The sequence below is a fragment of the Eleutherodactylus coqui genome, chromosome 6 (genome assembly GCF_035609145.1).
Source record: "Eleutherodactylus coqui strain aEleCoq1 chromosome 6, aEleCoq1.hap1, whole genome shotgun sequence".
In the NCBI taxonomy this organism is placed as follows: Eukaryota; Metazoa; Chordata; class Amphibia; order Anura; family Eleutherodactylidae; genus Eleutherodactylus; species Eleutherodactylus coqui.
In genome coordinates this window covers 144,370,962-144,392,992 of record NC_089842.1, presented here as the reverse complement: position 1 = coordinate 144,392,992, position 22,031 = coordinate 144,370,962, and the positions used below count along the sequence as shown (strand labels likewise).

Sequence of the window (22,031 nt, the reverse complement as noted above, 5' to 3'; positions counted from 1 at the left end):
TGCATCCAGCTATTCCCCGCTCTGAGCGCCCGGCTGCTATACAGCCGAGCGCTCTGAGCAGAGGATGCAGAAGACAAGCAGGGTGGCCGCTTGTCTTCTGCATCCAGCTGTTCTCTGCTCGGTGTGCCCGGCTGTTATACAGCCAAGCGCTGCGAGCGGGGTATGGAGAACAGAGCTGGACCGCTCTGTTCTTCATACCTCGCCTGTCATCAGGCAACGGGATATAGATAAAACAATAGTATCCGCTGTATCCCGCTGTGAATTCCTGACAACGATGAGCGACGGCATAACGAAAATTGCACGATATCAGTGCAGTTACACACAACGATTATCGCTCAAAAGACGGCTTTTGAGTGAATTTTGAGCGATAATCGTTGTGTCTTAATGGGCCTCTAGTCAGCAAAACGATGGTTTACCTAGCAATTGTTTCTTCAACAGTTGTTTAACCATCAACCTCCTTCTGCCTACTGTTACACGGGCTGACTATCCACTGAACAATTGCTCAAACAAGCGATTTTAACTGATAGTTGTCTCATGTTAAGAAACTACTTATTAGTCGCTAGTCCTTCCATTTCAACTCACTGAAATGAAGTGACCAGTGAGCGACTCCTCACTTTGTATAAAGAGGCAGTTGTCCATCTATGAAATGGTTGACTCTAAATGGAGGCCGGCGGCTGGAAGGGATCTCCCACAGCCTCCTCCACCTCTCGCTGAACAACTCCTGTGTGAAAGATAGCTCAGGAGAGAGCCATTTAGACAGCTGGTAGGCACTTAAGATAGTGGCCCCATGTAAAGGTACCCTAATGTGTTTGGTGACTATTGAAGCCAATATGGACTAAAATGTTTTTGGCTGTGTTTGCGAAATTAACGTATACCAGATGATTGTTTGTCCAAAAGTTTTTCAACCTACTTCCACCTAATGTGAATGACTACCTAAAGTCTTCCACCCTGAATCCTGACCAGAAAATTTGAATACAATTTTTTAGCACATAATCCGATGTTACCCATACTCATAACGCACTTTTTTTTTACAGAATTGTTATATACCATTCATTTCTTGCCATAAAATCTTGACATTAATGTTTGATTTAGAAAGCCTACACTGGAATGAATACAATGTGGTTCAGGATGGGTTGTGGCCAGTATTACCTAGAACACTGGAAACACAATACTAATCATTTCACACTTGATTTTATCTGTAATCCTAAAGCACTATTGTCTGTGAAGTGTTTTTTTAGTGTGTGTAGTATTAATTCCTAGTGGGAAAAAGTTGTAGCCTTTGGTTACTTGGTGGTTTAAAGGGAATACGTCATAAAAATACCTATTCTTTAAATCAACTTTTTATGTTAAACATAGTTTTCATAAATTTTTATTTTTCATGGATGAAAATAGCACATCCAATGTGCAGGATCCATGAATATCAAACAGCACACGCCCTATGCAACTCACGCACATGGCTGCATTCAGGCTCCATATTACATAACTCTGGAATATAGGACCATATGATTTTTTTTTTTTACATGGAAGCTCACTGAGTTTTTTTCCAATGGACTTTCATCTTTCATGCATGCACCAATGTGTGCATATTTTGGCACTTGGCTCCACTACAATCATTGCTTTTAGGGAAGAATGTAATTAATATACTACCTCAAGGTGGCAGGTCACAGAGTGCAATATGGTGTGGGACTCTGCACTGTCTTTGTCCCTATCTATGCGCAGTTCCCGTGTACATGAGCCCTAAGGCGGACGCCCACTCCGGATTCTGCCATGCAAAACTGCCCGTGTGCAGGTGGCCTCAAGGCCCATTTAGACACATCGATTATTGCTCAAAAGATGTCTTTTGAACGATAATCATTGTGTGCATTACACGGCAAGATGATCGTTCAAACGTTGAGCGATCACCTTGCACTCCAAGTGGGGCCGCTTATCTTCTGCATCCAGCTGTTCTCTGCTTGGAGTGCCTGGCTGTTATACAGCTGAGGGCTCTGAGCGGGGGATGCAGAAGACAAGCGGGGCCGCTTGTCTTCTGCATCCAGCTGTTCTCTCCTCGGAACGCTCGGCTGTTATACAGCTGAGTGCTCCGAGCAGGGTATTCTTCATACCCTGCCTGTGTTTAGGGAGCAAAGTACAGCTGAAACAATAGTATCAGCTGTATCATGCTGTGAATTCCTCATCAGTGCAATTACACACAGCGATTATCACTTAAAAGATGGCTTTTGAGTGAATTTTGAGCGATAATCGTTATGTCTAAATGGGCCTTGAGTGTTGGGAATGACTAAGTTATCTCCTTGATGGCCTATGGCCACAAAAGGATCTAAATCAAACACAGAGGAAGAAGTATTGATTTATATATAACTAACAGGATAAGCTTTGGGCCGTTCATGAAATCCCTTAGGCTGTCTGTCCACGGGCGATGCCACCACCCGGGAGCAGGAGCCTGCAGACGGATCTCCGCGGTCAGCCTATCTAACAGATAGGCTGACCGCGGAGAATCGTGGCAATTCGCAGCATGCTGTTATTTGCCATCCGCAAGCGGAGAATCGCTATGATTCTCCGCTCTTGGACAGGGGGCTGCGCTTTCCATAGCAACGCTATGGAAAATGTGCATTGTGTTCTTCGCAGCCGGATTATCGCAGCGGGGAACACAATCCCAAAACGCCCGTGGACAGGCACCCTTACAAATTCTAATAGAAGTTTATCGGAAACTTCATAAAATTATTAAAAACATTCTTAAAGATTTATTAAAGACTAGTCAATTTGCATTATTCAAGTTAATATCTTGAGCAAACTTAAAGGGATGTTGTATATTAAATATAGATATTAAACTGAAAATAGCGACACTTTCTAATATACGGTTTTTCTTCTTTCCGTTTCCTGAGCTCTGAACCTCTGTAACAATGTAAATATTTTGCTTGTTCTTGGGTCGACATGGAAGTGTCTCCATAGACATATGTGTGTGAACTTCCTGTCAGGTGACCTCCACTCATAGGAACATATTCAGAGGTTACATGGCAGGAAGTCCGTGTATAAAAAAACTGTTCTGATGTTGACACTGCGGCATCAGTTAGGATATCAGTACAAGAAGAGAAAAATAAAAAGCTGTACAGTAGAATATGTCCTTAATTCTCATTTTTAATTTTTTTATAAGGATGATACCCCTTTAAATATTCTTGCTATATCAGGCTGAATAATATAAGAGGAGGTATGGTTCCCTTTTTCAGAATATTTTTAAAAACTCTGGACAAACCAAAATTATGGTTATCAGGAAGTAAGATCCAATAATACCATCAGAAGAAACCGAGAAATTAACCATCTATCATCTATGCTACTTGCAAACCATTTAGCACTGCCAGCAACCTTCTTGGAGTCACAAGATAGGATTAGGACATGTGACCAAGATGGGATCTCTTATCCATCTGTAGATTGATTATCGTTCTGCAATACCCTTCCACAACTGGCTTATGTGCCAGGAATTCCAGTATTCACAGCCACATTTACTCAGATTTGCTTTGGAGTGAGGCACATGTGTCTTCCAGATGGGACTGCTGTGTGAAATTACATGTGGAATACAAGAAGATTGATGGGGGCAGAAGGTAAAACTGTAAGCAGAGAATTTGGGTCTGGTACATGGCCCTTTAAGACCGTTTCACATGAGTGTTCACGGCAGAAAAAAATGCTTAAAATACACATAAAAAAGTAAATACTCAGCAAAGGTGAAGACAATATGTGACAGGAGTCATGCCTGTAATTGCCCCATGAAGTAAGACTACAATATCTGTAATGGAGGGCCAGTATAACGAATTGCTGTCTCTATAAGTTTGAGAGCCTTTTACGGTCTTGCTTGGCCACAACTCAAAAAAAAACACATTGAAGCTATACACCGGTATTCATTCTCATAGTTGAATACTCCACCCCTCTGTAATTTTTGTAAATTATATATCTAGTATACAATTACATTTGTTATGGTGGAATTGCATAGTATGATGCAATACCAATTATTCAATAAGTGTTACATGTCAATCACCCATGATGACTGTGGTCATCACCATGTGTATACAGGAGTTACTTACTATATCCTTCTTCACGTTGAGGCTTACAGTCAAATGTCTCACAGGCTTGCTTACAAGCTCACACAGAAATATACATATACGCTAAAGTTGGTCCTACACCTTAAATAGCTGTCGGCTAAACAATCGTTCGACCAATGGCTGTTCTCCCCAGCATACTGTGTTTGCAATTAGGAGATGGGAATAAGTTGCTGCCAGACACCTCCGGTAGTTGCTTACCCCTCGAAAACAAAAGAATTGGACATGTTGAAATCCAAAATGCTCAACTCTTTCTCCTAATATCTGTCATTGGAGGAAAGTCTGGACACCTCCCCATACAAGATGTCCAACTAGTCCCATCAAAGTGAGTTCAGCACTTTAATGCCATGAGGGCTTCTTTAGAGGGGTGTGTTTTTCACCAGTATTTTGAGAGCCAAAACAAGGAGTGGAACGTACCGAGAGAAAGTAGAATGGGAAGATTTCCATTTCTTCTGTATTTTGGCAGACAAACTACTGATGATAAATATGCCCGGGTGAAGGAGCCCTAGGATCCTGAATTTGGTTTAGCAGCACTTTGGGATCCAGGTGTTGTGGGTATAATACGCCCATCTTCCACTTGCTGTTTGATAGGAGGGTCCAACCCCTAGGACTCCACCTATGTCGAGTTTTTAGCCCCTTCCACTCCACTTCAATAGGACTGTCATAGATAGCCGAGTTCAAGCACCTGGTTATCCCGAATGCAGCTATTGAAGTGAATAGAGTAGCGGTATGCATGCACAGCCTTCACTGCCTGTGCTGCTAAGAGTAAGGTCTCATTCACATGGGTGTAAGGCGTATTTCTGTCTGAGGATACACAGCATATTCACGGACTGAAATACTCTGATTCTCTGTGTATTTCTGCCTTTGAGCATTTTTTTAAAAATGAATAACTACTAGAGATGAGTGAACGTACTCGGTAAGGGCGATTTTGCAATCGAGCACCGCGATTTTCGAGTACTTCACTACTCGGGTGAAAAGTACTCGGGTGCGCTGTGGGTGAGCGGGGGGTTGCAGCTCATCTCTAATAACTACATAGCATATTTAAGTGAGTAAAAAACGGTAAGAAATCCCATTGATTTCTTGCGTAAATATGCAACAATTATGCAGGTTTCCAGCATATTTACGCAAGTCCATTGTTTTAATGGGCTATTTCAGTGCATATTATACACCAAAATGGGACATGCTGTTTTATTTTTCATGAAAAATGTGCAGTTGTGAATGAACCCATTGAAAACAATGGCTCCTATTTACTGCATAATACACTTCGGATTTACGTTCATGTGAATGCGTCCTTGGATAAAGCGGAAAAAGTTTGGTACCGTGTTAGCCATTTGTTAGCCATTAAAGGCATCATATCTACAAGATTACTTGGTTTATCTTACTGAGAACAATCACGTTGCGCCCTCGGAGTAGCACCGCACACTAAGATAGAAATACCGTGTTTCGGTAGGTTGGTAGTTGATGGGAATAACTCTTAAATCTCGTAGGTTGCCTATTAGTAGCAAGCACACAAAACATATGCAATGAAAGGGGAAACTTCTACATGGCCTTGCTTAAGGATTGTAGAAGGGAGCTGTCAATCATCAAGTAAGGGGAGGGGCTGAGAAAGACCATGAGTCTGAGCCGAAAAGGTCACTCATTGGACGGTCTCAGACTCATTTGCATACAGCGCCTGGGTCAAAAGAATGAAGCTTTCTCTGTGATAGGAGCTCTGCCAGAAGGAATCATAGTATGATGCCCCTCCACGTCGGCATTATGGGCGCTTTTACACAAGACGATCTGTTGGGTAACAGACGCCCCACAGGTCATCCCAGCAATAAACGTTCTTGTGCTTTTACACATGAGTGAGCATCTCTGACTGGATGGAGGTGGAGTATGTCGGGGATCGTTCCGTCCCGCACTCCTCCATTCACAGTAAGCAGGCAGTCATTCATAAACGTAACGACTGCCTGTTTACACGGAACGATAAGTCATTCCGTTTTATGCATACACAAACTGAATGATGAATGAGGAGTGAACGTTCAGTTGGTATATGTATTTACACTGCACAATAATCGTTCAGATTCTCGCTGGATCACAGGAATCCGAATGATAATAGTTCCGTGTAAAAGCACATTAATAGTAGAGTTACTTTCATCTGACAGACTTCCTATAAAACCATAATGGGAATCCTTGTGTTGAGCAGTAACGACCACATCAGTCAACATGTAACGTGCACATATTTGGTATCTTTATACTTGGAAGAGTAATAGGATTATTTTTTGTGGTGAACTTAACTGGTTATACAAACTAGATAGTTGTACATGGGAAAGAACACAGTAAAGTTGCAATTTTTTTTCCCCAAATTTGTGCCTGTTTTTCCTATATAACAAAAATCAAAAAGATACTAGTTGCATTTTGATCCTATAAGAAGGCCTAAATGAAAAAAATGGTTGGTGGACTATGAAAATAAAATTAATGACTCTTAGTTCTAAAAGGGTTAAATGGGTGAGTATTGCTTTTGTGGTTATTCGATCACAGTCACTGCCTTCTGCATTTTCGTGTATCTTGTGTAAACTTTTTTAATATACGAGGTGCACCATGTGGTTCAGCACACTGGGTAGGATTGGGTGACTAATACACAGATCACATAAAGTAAGGTAACTACATAGTTTTCTACCGTAGGCCTTTTTCCCTCAGCGCCTCCACTCTTTCTCATCTACCTTATTAATGTTCCTGCGTGCCTGTTAAATAAACTACAGCCCGGTCGGTCGCACCCTTACCTCTCTATGCAATTTTATGTGTTGTTTTCATTATCTATTTAATCCCCCTTTATTCTATTTTCCTTCCCCTCTCCTCGCTCCCGGTCACATGTCAACAGTGAATATTCCAGACACACCCTGAAGCTGGCAGGTGCTGCCTTCTAACTGTTAAGCCCATGAATGCACAAGTAATGGCCTTTGACCCCCAAAGCAGCTGTCATGCTTTGCTGTAGTTTCCTTTTAACGCCAAGGCATGCTTATTTCCTTGAATTTCAGTCTTTCTCTAGCGCTGCTTTCTCCCCACCCCCATATGCTCCCCCTCCTCCCAACAACTGTCTCCTCTCTCCCAACTGCACATGAACTTCTTCCATAAACTTTTTCCGCTTACGATGATTCAGCAGTTGTTTAAATTTGAATTCTCTAAAAACTGTTACAACAGTTGTGATATTGACAGTTTGCCCCATAGTATGGTCAGGTTCTTAGATGAGTCTCGATCCGTACCATCTGGATGTGTTTTGTAGGTTGACCTGTAAACTACAAAGGTCAGGTTCAGAGCTGTCTCCACCTTCTAGGGCCGTGCTATGTGAGATATTGCAATTTATTGTATTGGAATGTCAAGCGTCTTATGCAACAGGAAGCAAGACATTTTGGTATAGAGAACATGGGTTGAGTCTAGTGACCTACATAAACTCATCTGTTCTCCAGCTTATGATAATTAAAGGGGTTGTGCACCTTAGGCCGCTTCCACCCATATAACTGAAGGTGAACTGACTGGTCTCTTTAGAATACATTATGCAAAGGTATGTTGGGAATATAACAAGTTAGATTACTTATTCACTACTTGGGTATGGATGTGATAGAATACAGTGGCTGGACAACTTCATTGCTTATTTCCTTCCATTCCTCCGAACCAAATCATAAACATACTAATTGTGGGTAGGTTATAAACACCCCTCCCTTTCCTTGGTGTGGTAAAGGGGTCAGATCCATGTCCTTATTCATACCCCACATGAAAAAGGGAATGATCAGGTAATTCGAAAATTTAAACAAATTAAAGCCTGGACTCCATCAATTTCACTGCAAATTCTGTCCTGTGAAGCGGGCCCAAAGAGAATTTACAATGATCTAACTTAGGGTCCTTTTATAAGTGACAACCTGTTGGGCGCAGATGCCTGACAAGTTGTACCAGTTTGTGTGCCTTTACGCAAGAATAAGCATTGCTCAGTGAATGGAGGCAAAGTGGGCTGGTGAACATTTTGGCCCGCTTGCCTCCATTCACAATAAACAGGCAGCTGTTCATAAGAAAACCACTACCTTTGTGCACGGGCTGATCTGTCATCCAGCTTTCTGCATGCAGAAACTGAGCGACGAATGAGCAGTGAACAAATTCTCATTCATCGTTCAGTCGGGGTATGCCTTTACACTGAACGATAATCATTCAGATTCCCACTGGAGTCAGAGCGATTTATCGGCCCGTGTAAAAGGCCCCTAAGTGCCCCACGCCTCTCCCCTAGCATGGTTTAATCCTCAAATTATAGCTCTGTAGTGTTTTCTTAAAGGCTGCTCATGATTAGAAAATATGGTCTGCTTTTTCTCCTATTTGTTGGCAGTTCCTAGTATTGCACTTTAGCTCCACTGATATGAATGTTGCTTAGCTGCCCTACCAGGCATCCCCTGGGCAGTAGTGACATTGTTTCTGGGGGGGGAAAAAGCAGACCTTTTTGTTATTTTGGAAATCCCTTTAAGAACCCCTTTAAGAACACAATATTTGTCCTCTGCTTCTTTCTTCCACTTCTAGAAATTGTGAGTAACTAGAGCTGCAATGTTTCCTGCCATAGAATGAGTTAAAAGAACATTGCAGACAATTATAGAGGGAGATATGAATCATGCGTATGATTGTTTTAATACTCCAAGGGGAGGAGCAGGTTACCCAGTCAGACCTGATGTGTGCGTGCGTGTGAAAACACGCCCGGATAACTGTAATACTGCAAGTTCAACTGTGCCGCTCTGCATGGATTTATAAGTTATAATGTGCTTAACTGCAAAACAAAATCTGCTCTTTCTCCCAGTGGGCCAACCGGATAAACTCCCCTGTCTGTAAAAGTAGTGAACAGGTGTCTCTGCCTGCCAGTGCCACCTACCTGCATTATGACCGACATTACACATCAGGGCTTGGGCAGCTGTATACTGACATTTGCTTCAGGCACAGTAAACCTATGAAAGACAGAGAAGGCTGTCTCTTCACCAAAACCTGTTCTACAGTCCGTAAGTTACAGGGCAGCTAAGTGTCCAAGGTCTATAAACTACTGTTCTCAAGACTTAACTCTTTGCAAGTCTGATCTTGTAAAGTTGAATCCAAATTTAGACCAAATTGATTTCCAGCCCTGACCACCAATTTAGATGTCCGACTCAGCTGCACTGACAGTGGGCTGAAGGATCAGCTGGTTGGCAGGGATCCTGAGCGGTGGACTCCCCCTAATCAACTATTCCAGCCCAATTCCAGTTACTAAATATGTTCAATAAGCCATGTTGGAAGATCCTAAAATATATTTTAGGGTCCTGTAGAAAAACTTCAATGATAAAGAGATGAAAAATGTGTCTATATGGCACAATCGTTGAGGTATGATGAAGTTTTTTTCTTTTTCTTGTAGTATGCAATCTTGACAAAAGGCCCATTTACACGCAAAGATAATCTTTCAAACGATTGAAAGACTGAAAGTTTTAGCGATCATTTTGCATAAAGTGTTAATGGGCAATAATACCCATTCACACTTTATTATCTTCATTTGCATGTCAAAAGACCTCGAGGAGCTGTTTGCACAGCCCAGCTTGTGACCAATCATACACCCAGCTGTGGTCACACCTGCATTGTTCTTCACACAGCTCCCAACTGAATACAATGTAATCTCCTGACTCCAGTGGAGAACACAGCATGAAAAGTGCATGATGGCAGCATTTACATGTAACAATTATCGCTCATTTTCAGTCGTTTGAACGAATTTTGAGTGATAATCGTTACATGTAAATGGGCCTCACCTCATATAGTGGAGATATCTCTTGTGCTGTATTGCCCAAATATTCATAAATGTGATGCAGCCGATTATTTTGATGCTATTGTGATGCTGTAAAGAAGAAGATTTACACTAATCAGGGTGGATTCACACAAGGTTTTATGAGACAGTTTCTGTGGCAATTGTTTAGCTAGTTTTTTAAGCTAAAGCCAGAAGTGAATCCAGTGGGAACGAGAAGTCCGTTATTTTCTCATATACTTTGAATGCATTTCTGGCTTTGGCTCAAGAATCTGCACAAGCAACTGCCACGAAAACCTGTGTGTGAACTACCCTTATCGTCCATCTTTGTAATGAATGATAATAATGTGGCATGTTAATGAGTAGAGGTCATAATACTGGAACATGGACTATATGATTCTTATATTAAAATATGAAATATTAGCACAAACACCAGCTACATACCATGTTTTAGCTCAAGCACAAGCCTTTTATCAATGAATATCATCCACTTTTGATAATCCCAAGTATTGGTGGTCCTAACACCAACTATTGTGCATTACCTTTTGACTACCCACTACAGTTCTTTTTCACTGCGAAATTCGCAGCGTTTTTTTTTTCTCCGGGGGTCTATGGGACTTGTTAATGTAAAAATCGCATTGTGCAAAATCGCGATTTCGCAGTAAATTGTGATTTTTCCACAATGCGTTTTTAATATTAGAAAGCCCCATAGACACCTGGAAAAAAACGCAGCAAATTCGCAAACGCTAGTGGGTAGTCACCCTAAGGCCCTCTGTCCATGGCAGTGATTTCGCCGGTGGTAAACCGCCGGTGAATCACGCTGACCGACGCTTTCCATAGCATCGTTATGGAAAGCCCCAGCACCTGTCCATGAGCGGAGAATCATTGCAATTCTCTGGTCGTGGCATGCTGCGAATTGCACTGATTCTCCACGGCCAGCCTATCTATCAGATAGGGCTGCCCGCGGAGATTTGGCGGCGGCTTCTGCTCTCGGGCGGCGGCTCCCGTGGCGGTGATCTGCCGCAGGACTTTGCATTGCCCGTGGACAGCCGGCATAACTCCCACCAGCAAGTTTCCTGAGTGTAGCCATATTCAGACTAATCTTGGCAAATAACGTTATCAATAAGTTGACCTTTTTCATGTCTGTCATACAAAGAAGCCCCATAGATCTGTGAAGAAGATAGATTAAAACTGAGCTGGAGCTACCCAGCTTAAGGCCCTTTTACACTAAAAACCGCAGGGTTTTGAACGATAATCATCCCGTGTAACAGCATGCTGAAATTAAATGACTGGACAAGAATCCAGTTTACAGTGAATGGAGAGAAGCGGAGGAGAGCGGGGAGAGAACTCTCCTCCAGCCGCTCCGCCTCCCTGTTGGCGGCTCTGTTAGCAAACCAGCGCATGCAGCGCTTTTTCTTCCATCCAAAAGCCAATCAACTTGGTGGAAAACAGGTGGACCCCATTATAGTGAATGGGGTCCGCCTGACACTATTCGGTTCCGTTCGGCCGCGAAGATTCCCCTTTCCAGCTCCCCAAACAGAGCAGGAAAGCCAAATCCCCAGCAGAAGTGTGAAACCACCCTACTTCAATGAAATAGTTATAAAAAAGTTACCTTAAAAACATATAGATGTAAAGCAAAAATACGGTGTTAGCCAGAAAAACGTATGTGATTTTTTAATTCTCTTGTATAAAAGAGTCAAGTCATGTTTGTACCAAAAATGTAATTTCTAAACAATCTTTTTTGCATTGTTCAAAGTTAAAGGGGTTGTCCCGCGGCAGCAAGTGGGTCTATACACTTCTGTATGGCCATATTAATGCACTTTGTAATGTACATTGTGCATTAATTATGAGCCATACAGAAGTTATAAAAAGTTTTATACTTACCTGCTCCGTTGCTGGCGTCCTCATCTCCATGGTGCCGACTAATTTTCGGCCTCCGATGGCCAAATTAGCCGCGCTTGCGCAGTCCGGGTCTTCTGCTGTCTTCAATGGGGCCGCTCGTGCAGAATGCCGGCTCCGTGTAGCTCCGCCCCGTCACGTGCCGATTCCAGCCAATCAGGAGGCTGGAATCGGCAATGGACCGCACAGAAGAGCTGCGGTCCACGGAGGGAGCAGACCCCGGCGGCCATCTTCAGCAGGTGAGTATGAAGACGCCGGACCGCCGGGATTCAGGTAAACACTCTCCGGATTGTTTTTTTAACCCCTGCATCGGGGTTGTCTCGCGCCGAACGGGGGGGGGGGGGGGGGGGGTTAAAAAAAAACAAAAACCCGTTTCGGCGCGGGACAACCCCTTTAACCGTCAACCGGCATAATGCACTTACTACTTTGTTATTACACTGTAAAAGAAAAACTTCAATAAAAAGTGATTTGTTAAATCAAAAAAAAATAAGAGTCAAAAGTATTAAGAAGATGTGATACATTTATTGTATAACCAGAAACCTTAGATTTGGAAGCTTTTAGAGCACAGAGGCCCTTCATCAGGCACATTCACAACTTTATACATAAATGCCTCAGTTTTACTGCTCTTGCTTATTTTATTGATGTATCACCCTATGTACAATATCTTGATATAACATCAGTTAAAGGTGGGGCATTTGTCTCAGTTTCTCATTAATTATCAGCCTGATGAAGGGGCCTCTGTGCCCTGAAAACTTGCAAATCTAATGTTTCTGGTTCAACATACAGGTAGCAATGGAGCTAGAAAAATGTCTAGAGCATCGTTAATTTAGCAGTATTGCTGACGTTGCATGTGCAGAATTAGAACTAAGTGCAGGAAGTTCCTACAAGTGGCCTGATTATCAAACTGAGAACATTTTGTAACATGGAGTTTGCTTCCAAGACTCTAAGTAGTGAGTGACTCATATTTGGTGGGGTGGCGGAGGGGTAATAAGTCATGCTGGGTTCTCGGTTGCTGTTTTTGTCTAAAGCCCAGAATTTCTGCAGACTTTCTTGGGATTTCGCTTACTGCTGCTTTGAGTTTTGCCATGGCTATATTTGGTCACTGATGTGCTTTGACTTGTTTCGTTCAGGGGGATGTGTTTTCCCCACGGCTGTGCTGCAGCACAAGATACGGTGGGGGCATGAAGCAGATGTGTTAAAAGATGACAAAAGGTGGCTTTATGTGGAGATGGACAGCTGTGACAATATTGGCTCTAAACTTTCCAACCTGTTCCTTCCACAAATCTTCAGATTAAGCACTGAAAGGGTCCGTTTAGACTTGCCGATTTCTCGTATGTCAGGGTATGCACGGGCAGCCTGTATATACAGCAGATACAACGTTGGCTCATTCCAATGAGAAATCGCTCAGTCGTTCACATTGACTGTATAAGTGATGAGAGGGACTGAACGATGGGGATTTAAAACGAATGATTAGTGAGCGAGCCAACGATGATTTTTAGGCCTGCATGAAATGAACGATGCTTCTCGGTTGGTCTACTAAATCAGATTTAACCCCAGAAAGAAAGTGAAAAAAAAGTTTTTGGTCTTGAACCAGGATTTTTAAACAAATCACAGATTACTTTTGTAATCTGCATCTGAATGCTCGAAGTGACCTACTTTGTAATTATAATTTTACCGTGCGCTACCAGATGCTCTCATTAAAATGGTTATGTGTTTTTGTGTTCTGTTCAATCTAGTTAAATGTGATACAGAAGATGAGTTGTCTGAGATCAGAAAAAAAGCAGATATTCTTTTTTCCACAAAACAGCACCACTTCAGTTCAGGGCTCTCTCCGGTATTGCAATTTATCATCATTTTTAAAGACCCATTGGGTCTCTTTGTGCACTTTGGTGAATTTTTGAAAACGTCATGTATCACTTTCTTAAAAAGGACATTCCAGAACTGTTTTTATTTTTTCTATTGATGACTTACAGATCGTCAATAGATGATCGGTGGGGTCCCATTACTCAGATCCCTGCTGATTAGCTGATTCCTGGGGCTGCGGTCACTGTTACCAAGAAAGCGCTAACCATAGCACAGTGGCCCAGAGTGGTATTGCATGTGCAGCTCTGGGTGAATTCAATGATTGCAATGTGCAGCTTCCATTCAATTTAATGATTGCAATGCCAATATAGTTAAAAGAATACTAAAACTGCCCATATGCCTGTATGCCCATATGCCTCTTACAGATACAGCAACTTACAGCTGCCATGGCATGTGGCCGAAGGCTGCAGCATAAGGTCCTGCTCATTCCAATCCAGGACCTGGCCAGGAGGGATGGGCAGGGATAGCCGCTCAGAAGGCGCCATTTGAGAACCACTCTGAGGGCCAGGTGCCACAGCTTGGGAGGGGAGAGAGCAGAAAGGCACATGCATGCCCCCAGATCATGTGACAGCAGCCATTGTAGCCCATAAGATTTAGTGTGGCGGCAGTGTTGCAGATGCAGCAGGGCTAAACAGCAGCAGTGGGTGCTAATGGTGTGTACACAATGACAGGGTTCCAAGGAATGATAAGGGGGGCCATTAACATGGCGGTGGCCATTACTGATGGACTAAGTGCTCAGAGAGGCTATGTCCCCATACTGGGGAGTGGTCAGGAGGCTGCGCTGTGTAGCCTTGGACTGAGTACAGCACCTTTACCCTAAAGTGTGTCCTATTATTTTTTCTTGTATGCAATCTATTGTTTCATGTAGGGCTCTATTCCTAAATTCTTTCTTGCTTCCATTCAAAACTTCATTGGGAGTTTCTCTTGCTTCTCCAATAAAGTATAATGCTAATATAATTTTGAGGTGTTTTCTGAATTGTCTTGATGTTGTGTTATCACTAAAGAATGCTCTTCCACATAGAAATCTAACTTATGTCCTGGGAATGGATAGCTATACTGTTTGGATTGGACTATAAGTTATGAGATCAGTAGAGTGTCTACATATGATCGGGAAGGGGGGGTGATACCTGTTATCTATGACAATATAGTAGTAGTATGTGATCACGTATATAACTCACTAAGGCCCAATGCACACGGGTGTATTTCCATTGCGGAATCTGGATTCCGCAGCAAGCACTGCCATGGACATGCAATGAAAAATTGCTTTTCCATGTCCACGAGTGGAAATCAATTGCAAAGGGGAAAACCGCAGCATGTCCTATTCCAGCGTGGATTACGAACGGATGGCTTCCTATTGACGGCACGGCATTTTCTGTAATGCCCATGTGCGCCGGCCGTCACATCTGCGATGCAGGAAAAACGTCTTTGGACAGGTACGCAGGGTTCACCGGCCGAACATCGGGTCAGATTCCGCTGTGGGATCCCGCATTCTGAATCCGACCCGGCTGTGTGCATTCGGCCTTATGTCCACTAGTAGTGTGTCTGTCGCTCTGGTTGGAGCATGTGGCAATTCTCCAGCAGTTCTCCACAGTTGGACATAGGATGAGACGAGAATCTCGCTGGGTTTTGTTTGTGATTATCAACCATCTACTGTGACCCATGGATGACCCACTGTATGTACAATGGGACTTGCTAAATAACATCTCCTTTGTATCATTGAGGGTTTTACAATGTGAGATCCCACAAGAACATTCATGATATAACATTGAGGCTTTAAATTGGAAACAATTTATTTTGGAGCTTTATCCACAATCACCATTTTAATGGACACATTTTTACCTGTTTGTAACCGAACACTGTAGGCCATTTTTTATCATCTTGTACAAATAACTTCTGACAGATCTTGCAACATATTGCTTCCAGTAAGGCACCCCAGGTGCAGCCGCCTCCACCCATATTGCCTACAGCCATGAGTATGAAGTCTCTTCCCTGCCACCTAACAAAAGAAAATGAGGACCCAGGGACCCTTATCTTCGCCCCAAGGCTTGGGAGGGAAGGTGATTTCAAAATACACCACCTCACTAACCCAGCAATTCAATATATCCATAGGGCTGCAAGTGGCTGCTGCATTAACCTAATAAATGGGAGAAAAGTAGATTTCTCTTGAAATGCTCTTCAGCTGTGTAGTGATTACTCAACCATTTCGTCTTAAGATCTAGTTTCCTGCTTAATCTTTCTTTCCCAATACGAGAGAAAAAGAATTTTGGGACTGTCCTGTGTATTTCTTCCATACTAAAAATCTTCTGTTTCTTGTAATTTGCTATCAACAATGAATATACACAATACAGAATGGAAAAACGTAGTAGATGATGTGGATCATTAAAGGGGGTTTCCAGTGAAATACTATTGATGACCTATCGTCAGGATAGGTCGATAATAGTTGATCGGCCGGGGTCCGTCCCTCAGGACCCCAACCGATCAGTTGAGCAGAAGTCGGCACAGAGTCTTCATACTTAGTGGCCAGCGCTTGTAACTTCAGGCACAGCTTGTATTGATTTCACAGGAACACCCCCCAATGCAAGCAAAACTTAGCAGGGAGGATGCAGCGCTAACTCAGTTCTGTGATGCCTTCATTCTCAGGATCAGTGGGCGTTCCAAAGGTCAGACTCCCACTGATCATAAAGTGATCGCTAGCGTTATACCATCACTTTACAAGATAGAAATACCCCCATTAACCCTGGTTTTTGAATTTTGTAAACACTATATATATATATTATTAGAATACTGTTTATATACATAGCATTCTCAAACCCCTACCAACAGCATAGTGGTTTCCGTAGAGCAGTGGTTTCCCTAGCTTGCACTAGTGATGGCTAGAATTGTATAGAATGCAGGATCCTCTAATTTTAGGTGCCTGTGCTACACATCAGCGGTTTTATATGCAGTTATTTATCCGCAAGTACAAAAGGGAATAGTTTGTATGCTTCTGCAGAAGCTGATAAAATGAGAAACAGCTCCTTGACTTGTTTGAAGGATGACCTGCAAGCTATCTAGTACTTCACAGTATATTAATGTGGAACTTTTTTATTCCTTTTGTTTCACCTCCATATAATTATATATCCTGGCTGAGGCTTCCCAAGCTAAACTCTGTACAGCTATGATTTACATATCTTGCCGGACAGGCTGAAAACTCCTGCGGCAACTTTGCCCATCCCGGGAAATGCTTGAGTGGCAACTTAGGTAGGCGTTTACACACAAATCTTCGCTAAGGGTTCTTGTCCCTGACCCTTGCAGGACCTTCTGTCTCAGAGGGTTGGGGAATAGGTTTGTGGTAGACTACATACTTGTGCACTTTTTGTGTGGCATGCTATGTGTTTTTTTTTAATTAGCACCTGTGCTGTCAATAAATGCAAAACAGCTGCATGGGAGTCAATAGACAGTCCATAGCAAACCATACAAATAATGAAGAACACAGTCACAGTTTACAGTATATATACAGTGTATTACAGTATATGTATGTATTCAAGTGTTAAATATAAATTATTAGGGCTTGTTCTTGTATCTATATGCAGACAATGTCCATGTTTTATTATTTAGACACCTTTTATTGTATTAAATGTATTATGTTTTTGAAATGTTTTATTTTTTTCTAACTTGTAGTTTGCATGTGTCATTTGTAGTCTCTGTATAAAGCTTTAAATATTTTTTTTTGGAAATTTTCGGGTAAATATTTTTTGTTCATTGTATCCCTTTTTTTACTTACAGGCCGAAATGAATTAATAGCCAGATATATAAAACTACGAACGGGAAAGACGCGCACAAGAAAACAGGTAAGGAAAGAAGGATTGGAGAATACATTTCATATGGTTGGATATATGCATAGGACACTCGCTAGTTGAAAGAATATTTGGCCAGCGATTGCTTAAGTTGTCTTGATAAGACAACCCCTTACCATATAATTTATTAGGACCTATAGACATAATAGAGTGGGATGCCCCCTAATTAAGATTGGCACTCACAATGGTGGAACTGGCCCTTTTCATTTGAATATCTAGCATGTAATATTACGGTATATACAGTAGTGTGTGGCCAACCAGAACTTTCCCTGGTCATGTTCTTGCTTTTCTTGGCTTTTGGAAGCCAGGAGTGTGGTATTCAAATGCTGATTTCCCAGACTGATGTCTTTAAAAAAAGAAAAAAAAGTTGTCCTGAAGAAATAACCATTTTAATACAATGAATGCATTAATTAGCCTATATCCCGCTTAAAATGGTCATATCTGCCAATGTCTATAGTCAACTTCAGTGTTGCTTGATGAGTTTCGAGATGTTGTAAAACAAGTCCCACCAGGTGCTTCCAGCCAGAGGCACCTACCCTACTTTAGAAGTTCTCTTAGTTTAATGTTAAGTCTACTGGAAGTACATGGACATACCGAGACACTACAGAGCTACTGTACATCTGCAGATTGTCTACAGGGACCTTGGAGATCATTATTCTTCAGCGATTTCAGGGAATTATATATCTTGTTTTTCTGTCTAATGATTTCCAATTAGAAAACTAGTATCAAGTGAAGACTCACTCTTGAAAACCGTAGCATATCTAACATTGATAGGATGGTACGTCATTACTACTATGTAGGAAGATGTTCAGATTCATGATTCTGAATCACTGCGGATGCTCATCTGTGAGTAATAAATAAACACTGATGTCATCAAATGCATGTTTCCTTCCACTTTAAGACACAATTTTAAAGTGCCCTAAATTAATCTGAATGGTGGAAACACCAAATCATTATCCAATTCAATAAGAGTATTTAAGTGATTGACCAGATACTCTGAATGGGTTGAATTGCCTTATAGGAAGTCCACTGCAAACCAGATCCACAGATAGCAAAGTCATGTTACGCGATCATAACCAGCCACTGTTTTGTGAGACCTCAACAAAAACAACCTGTATACGACAGAACTAAAATTAAACAAGAGTAGCAGCAAATGTCTTATACACAAGCAACATAGGTATTTAAAGCTACCACTACTATTTATCCTAAAGCCGTTCTTCCAGTGCCACCTAGTGGACAGTAGTGGATATGCACAATCTACTCTGCTTTAGATGACTTGGCCTTTGATTGCCATAGTTCAATGATACTGCAAATTATTTGCCTATATATTGTATTTACTTTTGTATTTGAGATTTTGTTTTCACTCCTTTAATTTATAAATACCTGCCTGATGCCAAAACATTTTTTGGTACATGGTGCCTCATTGGTTAGCATGCTACCTTTGCTTTACAGTGCTGAGGTTCTGGGTTCAAATCTCATCAAAGACAACATCTGGCTATTAAAAAAGACTCTTCAATTCTACAGACCACTACCCATTACTACTGATCCATGTAGGGACAAATGACACTGGAAAAAGGACCTTGCAACTACCTGCAGAGACTTTGAAGACCAAAGCAGGAAAGTGCAGGAGCTAAAAGCACAGGTGGCCTTCTCATCCATCGTCCCAGTGGTTGGCCATGGATTAAGGAGATGGAGCAGGATTCTAGAGGTGAACAATTGGCTACGTTGATGGTGCCGTCAGTAAAGATTTGGATTTCTAGACCATGGAGTGAATTACTTTTATGATGGACTGCTTGCTAGAGACAGTTGTACCTTACAAAGACAGGAAAGCATACATTTGTCAGATGCCTTGCTACACTCATCAGGAGAGTGTTAAACTAGAACAATAGTGAAAAGTCAGGCAAAAATATACAACTTGTCAATACAATTGGGAACATTGCAACTAGAAGTGGAAAGAAAGAATAAAGACAAAAATTCAGCAGGAAAGTAGAGGAGCAAGAGACCTCGATCACAAACTATAATGTTTCTACACAAATGCCCAGAGCATGGAAAACTAACAAGGAGAATTGGAGCTCCTAACACAGGAAGATAAATATGTCATAGCATCACGGAAACTTGGTGGGATGATGCACATGATTGGAATACAAGGCTTGAAGGATACAACTTGTTTATAAGAAATAGATCTATTAAAAGGGGAGGAGGTGTTGCGTTGTATGTTAGGAAAACATTATTCTCCACAGTGATTCAAGCTTCAGAGCACGGTAGTTCTGTAGAAACTGTTTGGGTAAGAATACAAGGAGAGAACAACCGAAAGGACACCATTGTAGGCATTTACTATTGGCCACTTGGACAAGCAGAATATATGGATGAACTCTTTCTACATCAGATGGCCAAGTTCTAAAAAAATATGACATGATGAATTCTTATCCTCTCTTGCTGACAACGTTATCTTCCAAAAGGTCACAGTATGAGGAATATGCATGAAAGTGCCAAGCGGATCTTTTGCACAGAGATGTAGAAATAAGTCACTCCGTTTGGAGATATTGACTCACCAGTAGTCCTGGTCTGCTTGTAGGATGGTAGAAGTTACTCCTGGTCCAAGGTGATCCAAGGATTCAGGTTGCAGCAAGAGGAGACCACAGCACGAATGGATGAAGAGGTGGTAATCCCGAGGAGAAGGGAAAAAAAACTGCCAAAGCAGTAGAAATAAACTCAGCTCTCTCAACTTCTTGCTTACTTTTTTGCTCTAGTATTTTTGCTGTTTGTGTCCAGGCTATGAACATGGTATATCTTGAGTGCTGCGGAATAAGTTGGAGCTATACAAATAAAGATTATTATTATTACTTCAGTAAACATTTCACAATGTATCTCATACCATCCTTATTGAAAAAATGACCAAATACGGGATTAACAAGGCAACTGTTAGGTGGATTCACAATTGGCTGAGTTATCGTACTCAAAGAGTGGTCATAAATGGCTGCACATTCAATTGGAAGAATGTATCAAGTGGGGTACCACAAGGCTCTGTCCTGGGCCCATTTTTATAAATTATCTAGATGAGGGGATTGGGGGGAAACTGATCGAATTTGCCAATGGCACAAAGCTAGGAAGGATAGCAAAGGCTACAGAAGAGAGAGAGAGAGGATTCAAAAAAATCTAAACAAGCTCAGAACAGTGAGCGGCAACTAACAGAATGGTATTTAACAGGGAGAAATGCAAAGTCATACATCTGGGCAAGAAAAGTGAAAAAAACACATACAGAATGGGAGGAATTGGGCTAAGCAGCAGCACATGTGAAAAAGACTTGGGTATAATAGTAGATCACAGACTGAACATGAGTCAACAATGTGATGCAGCAGCCAAAAAGGCAAACATAATTCTGGGATGATTAAGAGAAGCATAGAGTCTGGATCATGTGAGGTCATTATCCCCCTCTATTCTTCCTTAGTCAGACCTCATCTGGAATACTGCATCCAGTTCTGGGTACCCCAGTTTTAAAAAGACATCAACAAACTGGAGCAAGTTCAGAGAAGTGAGCGGTCTGTAAACCATGTCTTATGAGGAATGGTTAAAGGATCTGGGAATGTTTACCTTGCAAAAAAGAAGGCCAAGAGGAATCTTAATGGCTGTGTACAAATACCTGAAGGGCTGTCACAGTGCAGAGGGATCAGCCCTATTCTCATTTACACAGGGAAAGACTAGAAGCAATGGGGTGAAACTGAAAGGGAAGAGACACAGATTAGATATTAGAAAAAAACCTTTTGACAGTGAGGGTGGTGACAGAGACTGGACAGACATCTGTCTGGGATGATTTAGTGAATCCTGCATTGAGCAGGGGGTTGGACCAGATGACCCTGACGATCACTTCCAACTCTACCTGAGTACTCAGGTTGCCTCCCACACCCTAAAAACATACTAATTGGTGAACTTAGACAGTGGACCCCAATGGGGGCATCTGGTGATATACAGCAGCACGGAAGAAGTAAAGCTACATAAATGTGTAAAATACATTTTATAGCATTTGATAGCAGTATCAGCATATGGTTTAAAATATGTTTTGACAATTTAATTTACTGTTTCTTTTAAAGTAGTTACAGGTAAGCAGCATCCATTAACTTAACCCTCCTTTTGTAACATTTTCTTTTGATTTAGGTCTCAAGTCACATACAAGTCCTAGCACGGAGGAAATCACGAGAGATCCAGTCCAAGCTCAAGGTAAGTAAGACACCTGCTCCTCATATCTGCTGGCTTTGGCATCTCTGCTTCCGCCTGCTTAATGGCACCCAGGCTGGCTTGCCTGCATTATACCTGAGTTGGCTCATGCTATAGACAGGGAACATGCATGTTTGCTAATGCCATGTGGCAGAAATGGATCAAGGGGTCCTTTTACAGACATTGTGTACATATATTGGATTTCACTGACATTCCTTGAAGAATGTGTGTACATTATGATCAGTTACATAAATATAGTTCGATGTAGGTTGGTTTAACCAATTACGCTTCATCATCTAAAGATATGTAGGATGAATAAAGAAGTCTTTCGGAAGACCGTGACAAATCCCATCAATAATTTTCAGT

The 22,031-nt window shown here is 41.8% G+C and overlaps 1 protein-coding gene across 4 annotated transcripts in view; it reads left to right on the top strand.

Moving 5' to 3' along the window:
* TEAD2 (TEA domain transcription factor 2) overlaps window positions 1–22,031 on the top strand; it is an 81,527-nt gene that overhangs the window by 37,165 nt on the left and 22,331 nt on the right. For all 4 annotated transcript variants that reach the window (XM_066607802.1, XM_066607799.1, XM_066607801.1 and 1 more), the window contains exons 3-4: window positions 17,383–17,447; window positions 21,606–21,668. In XM_066607802.1, the coding sequence (XP_066463899.1) occupies window positions 17,383–17,447; window positions 21,606–21,668 (128 nt within the window). The remainder of the gene's footprint in view (window positions 1–17,382; window positions 17,448–21,605; window positions 21,669–22,031) is intronic.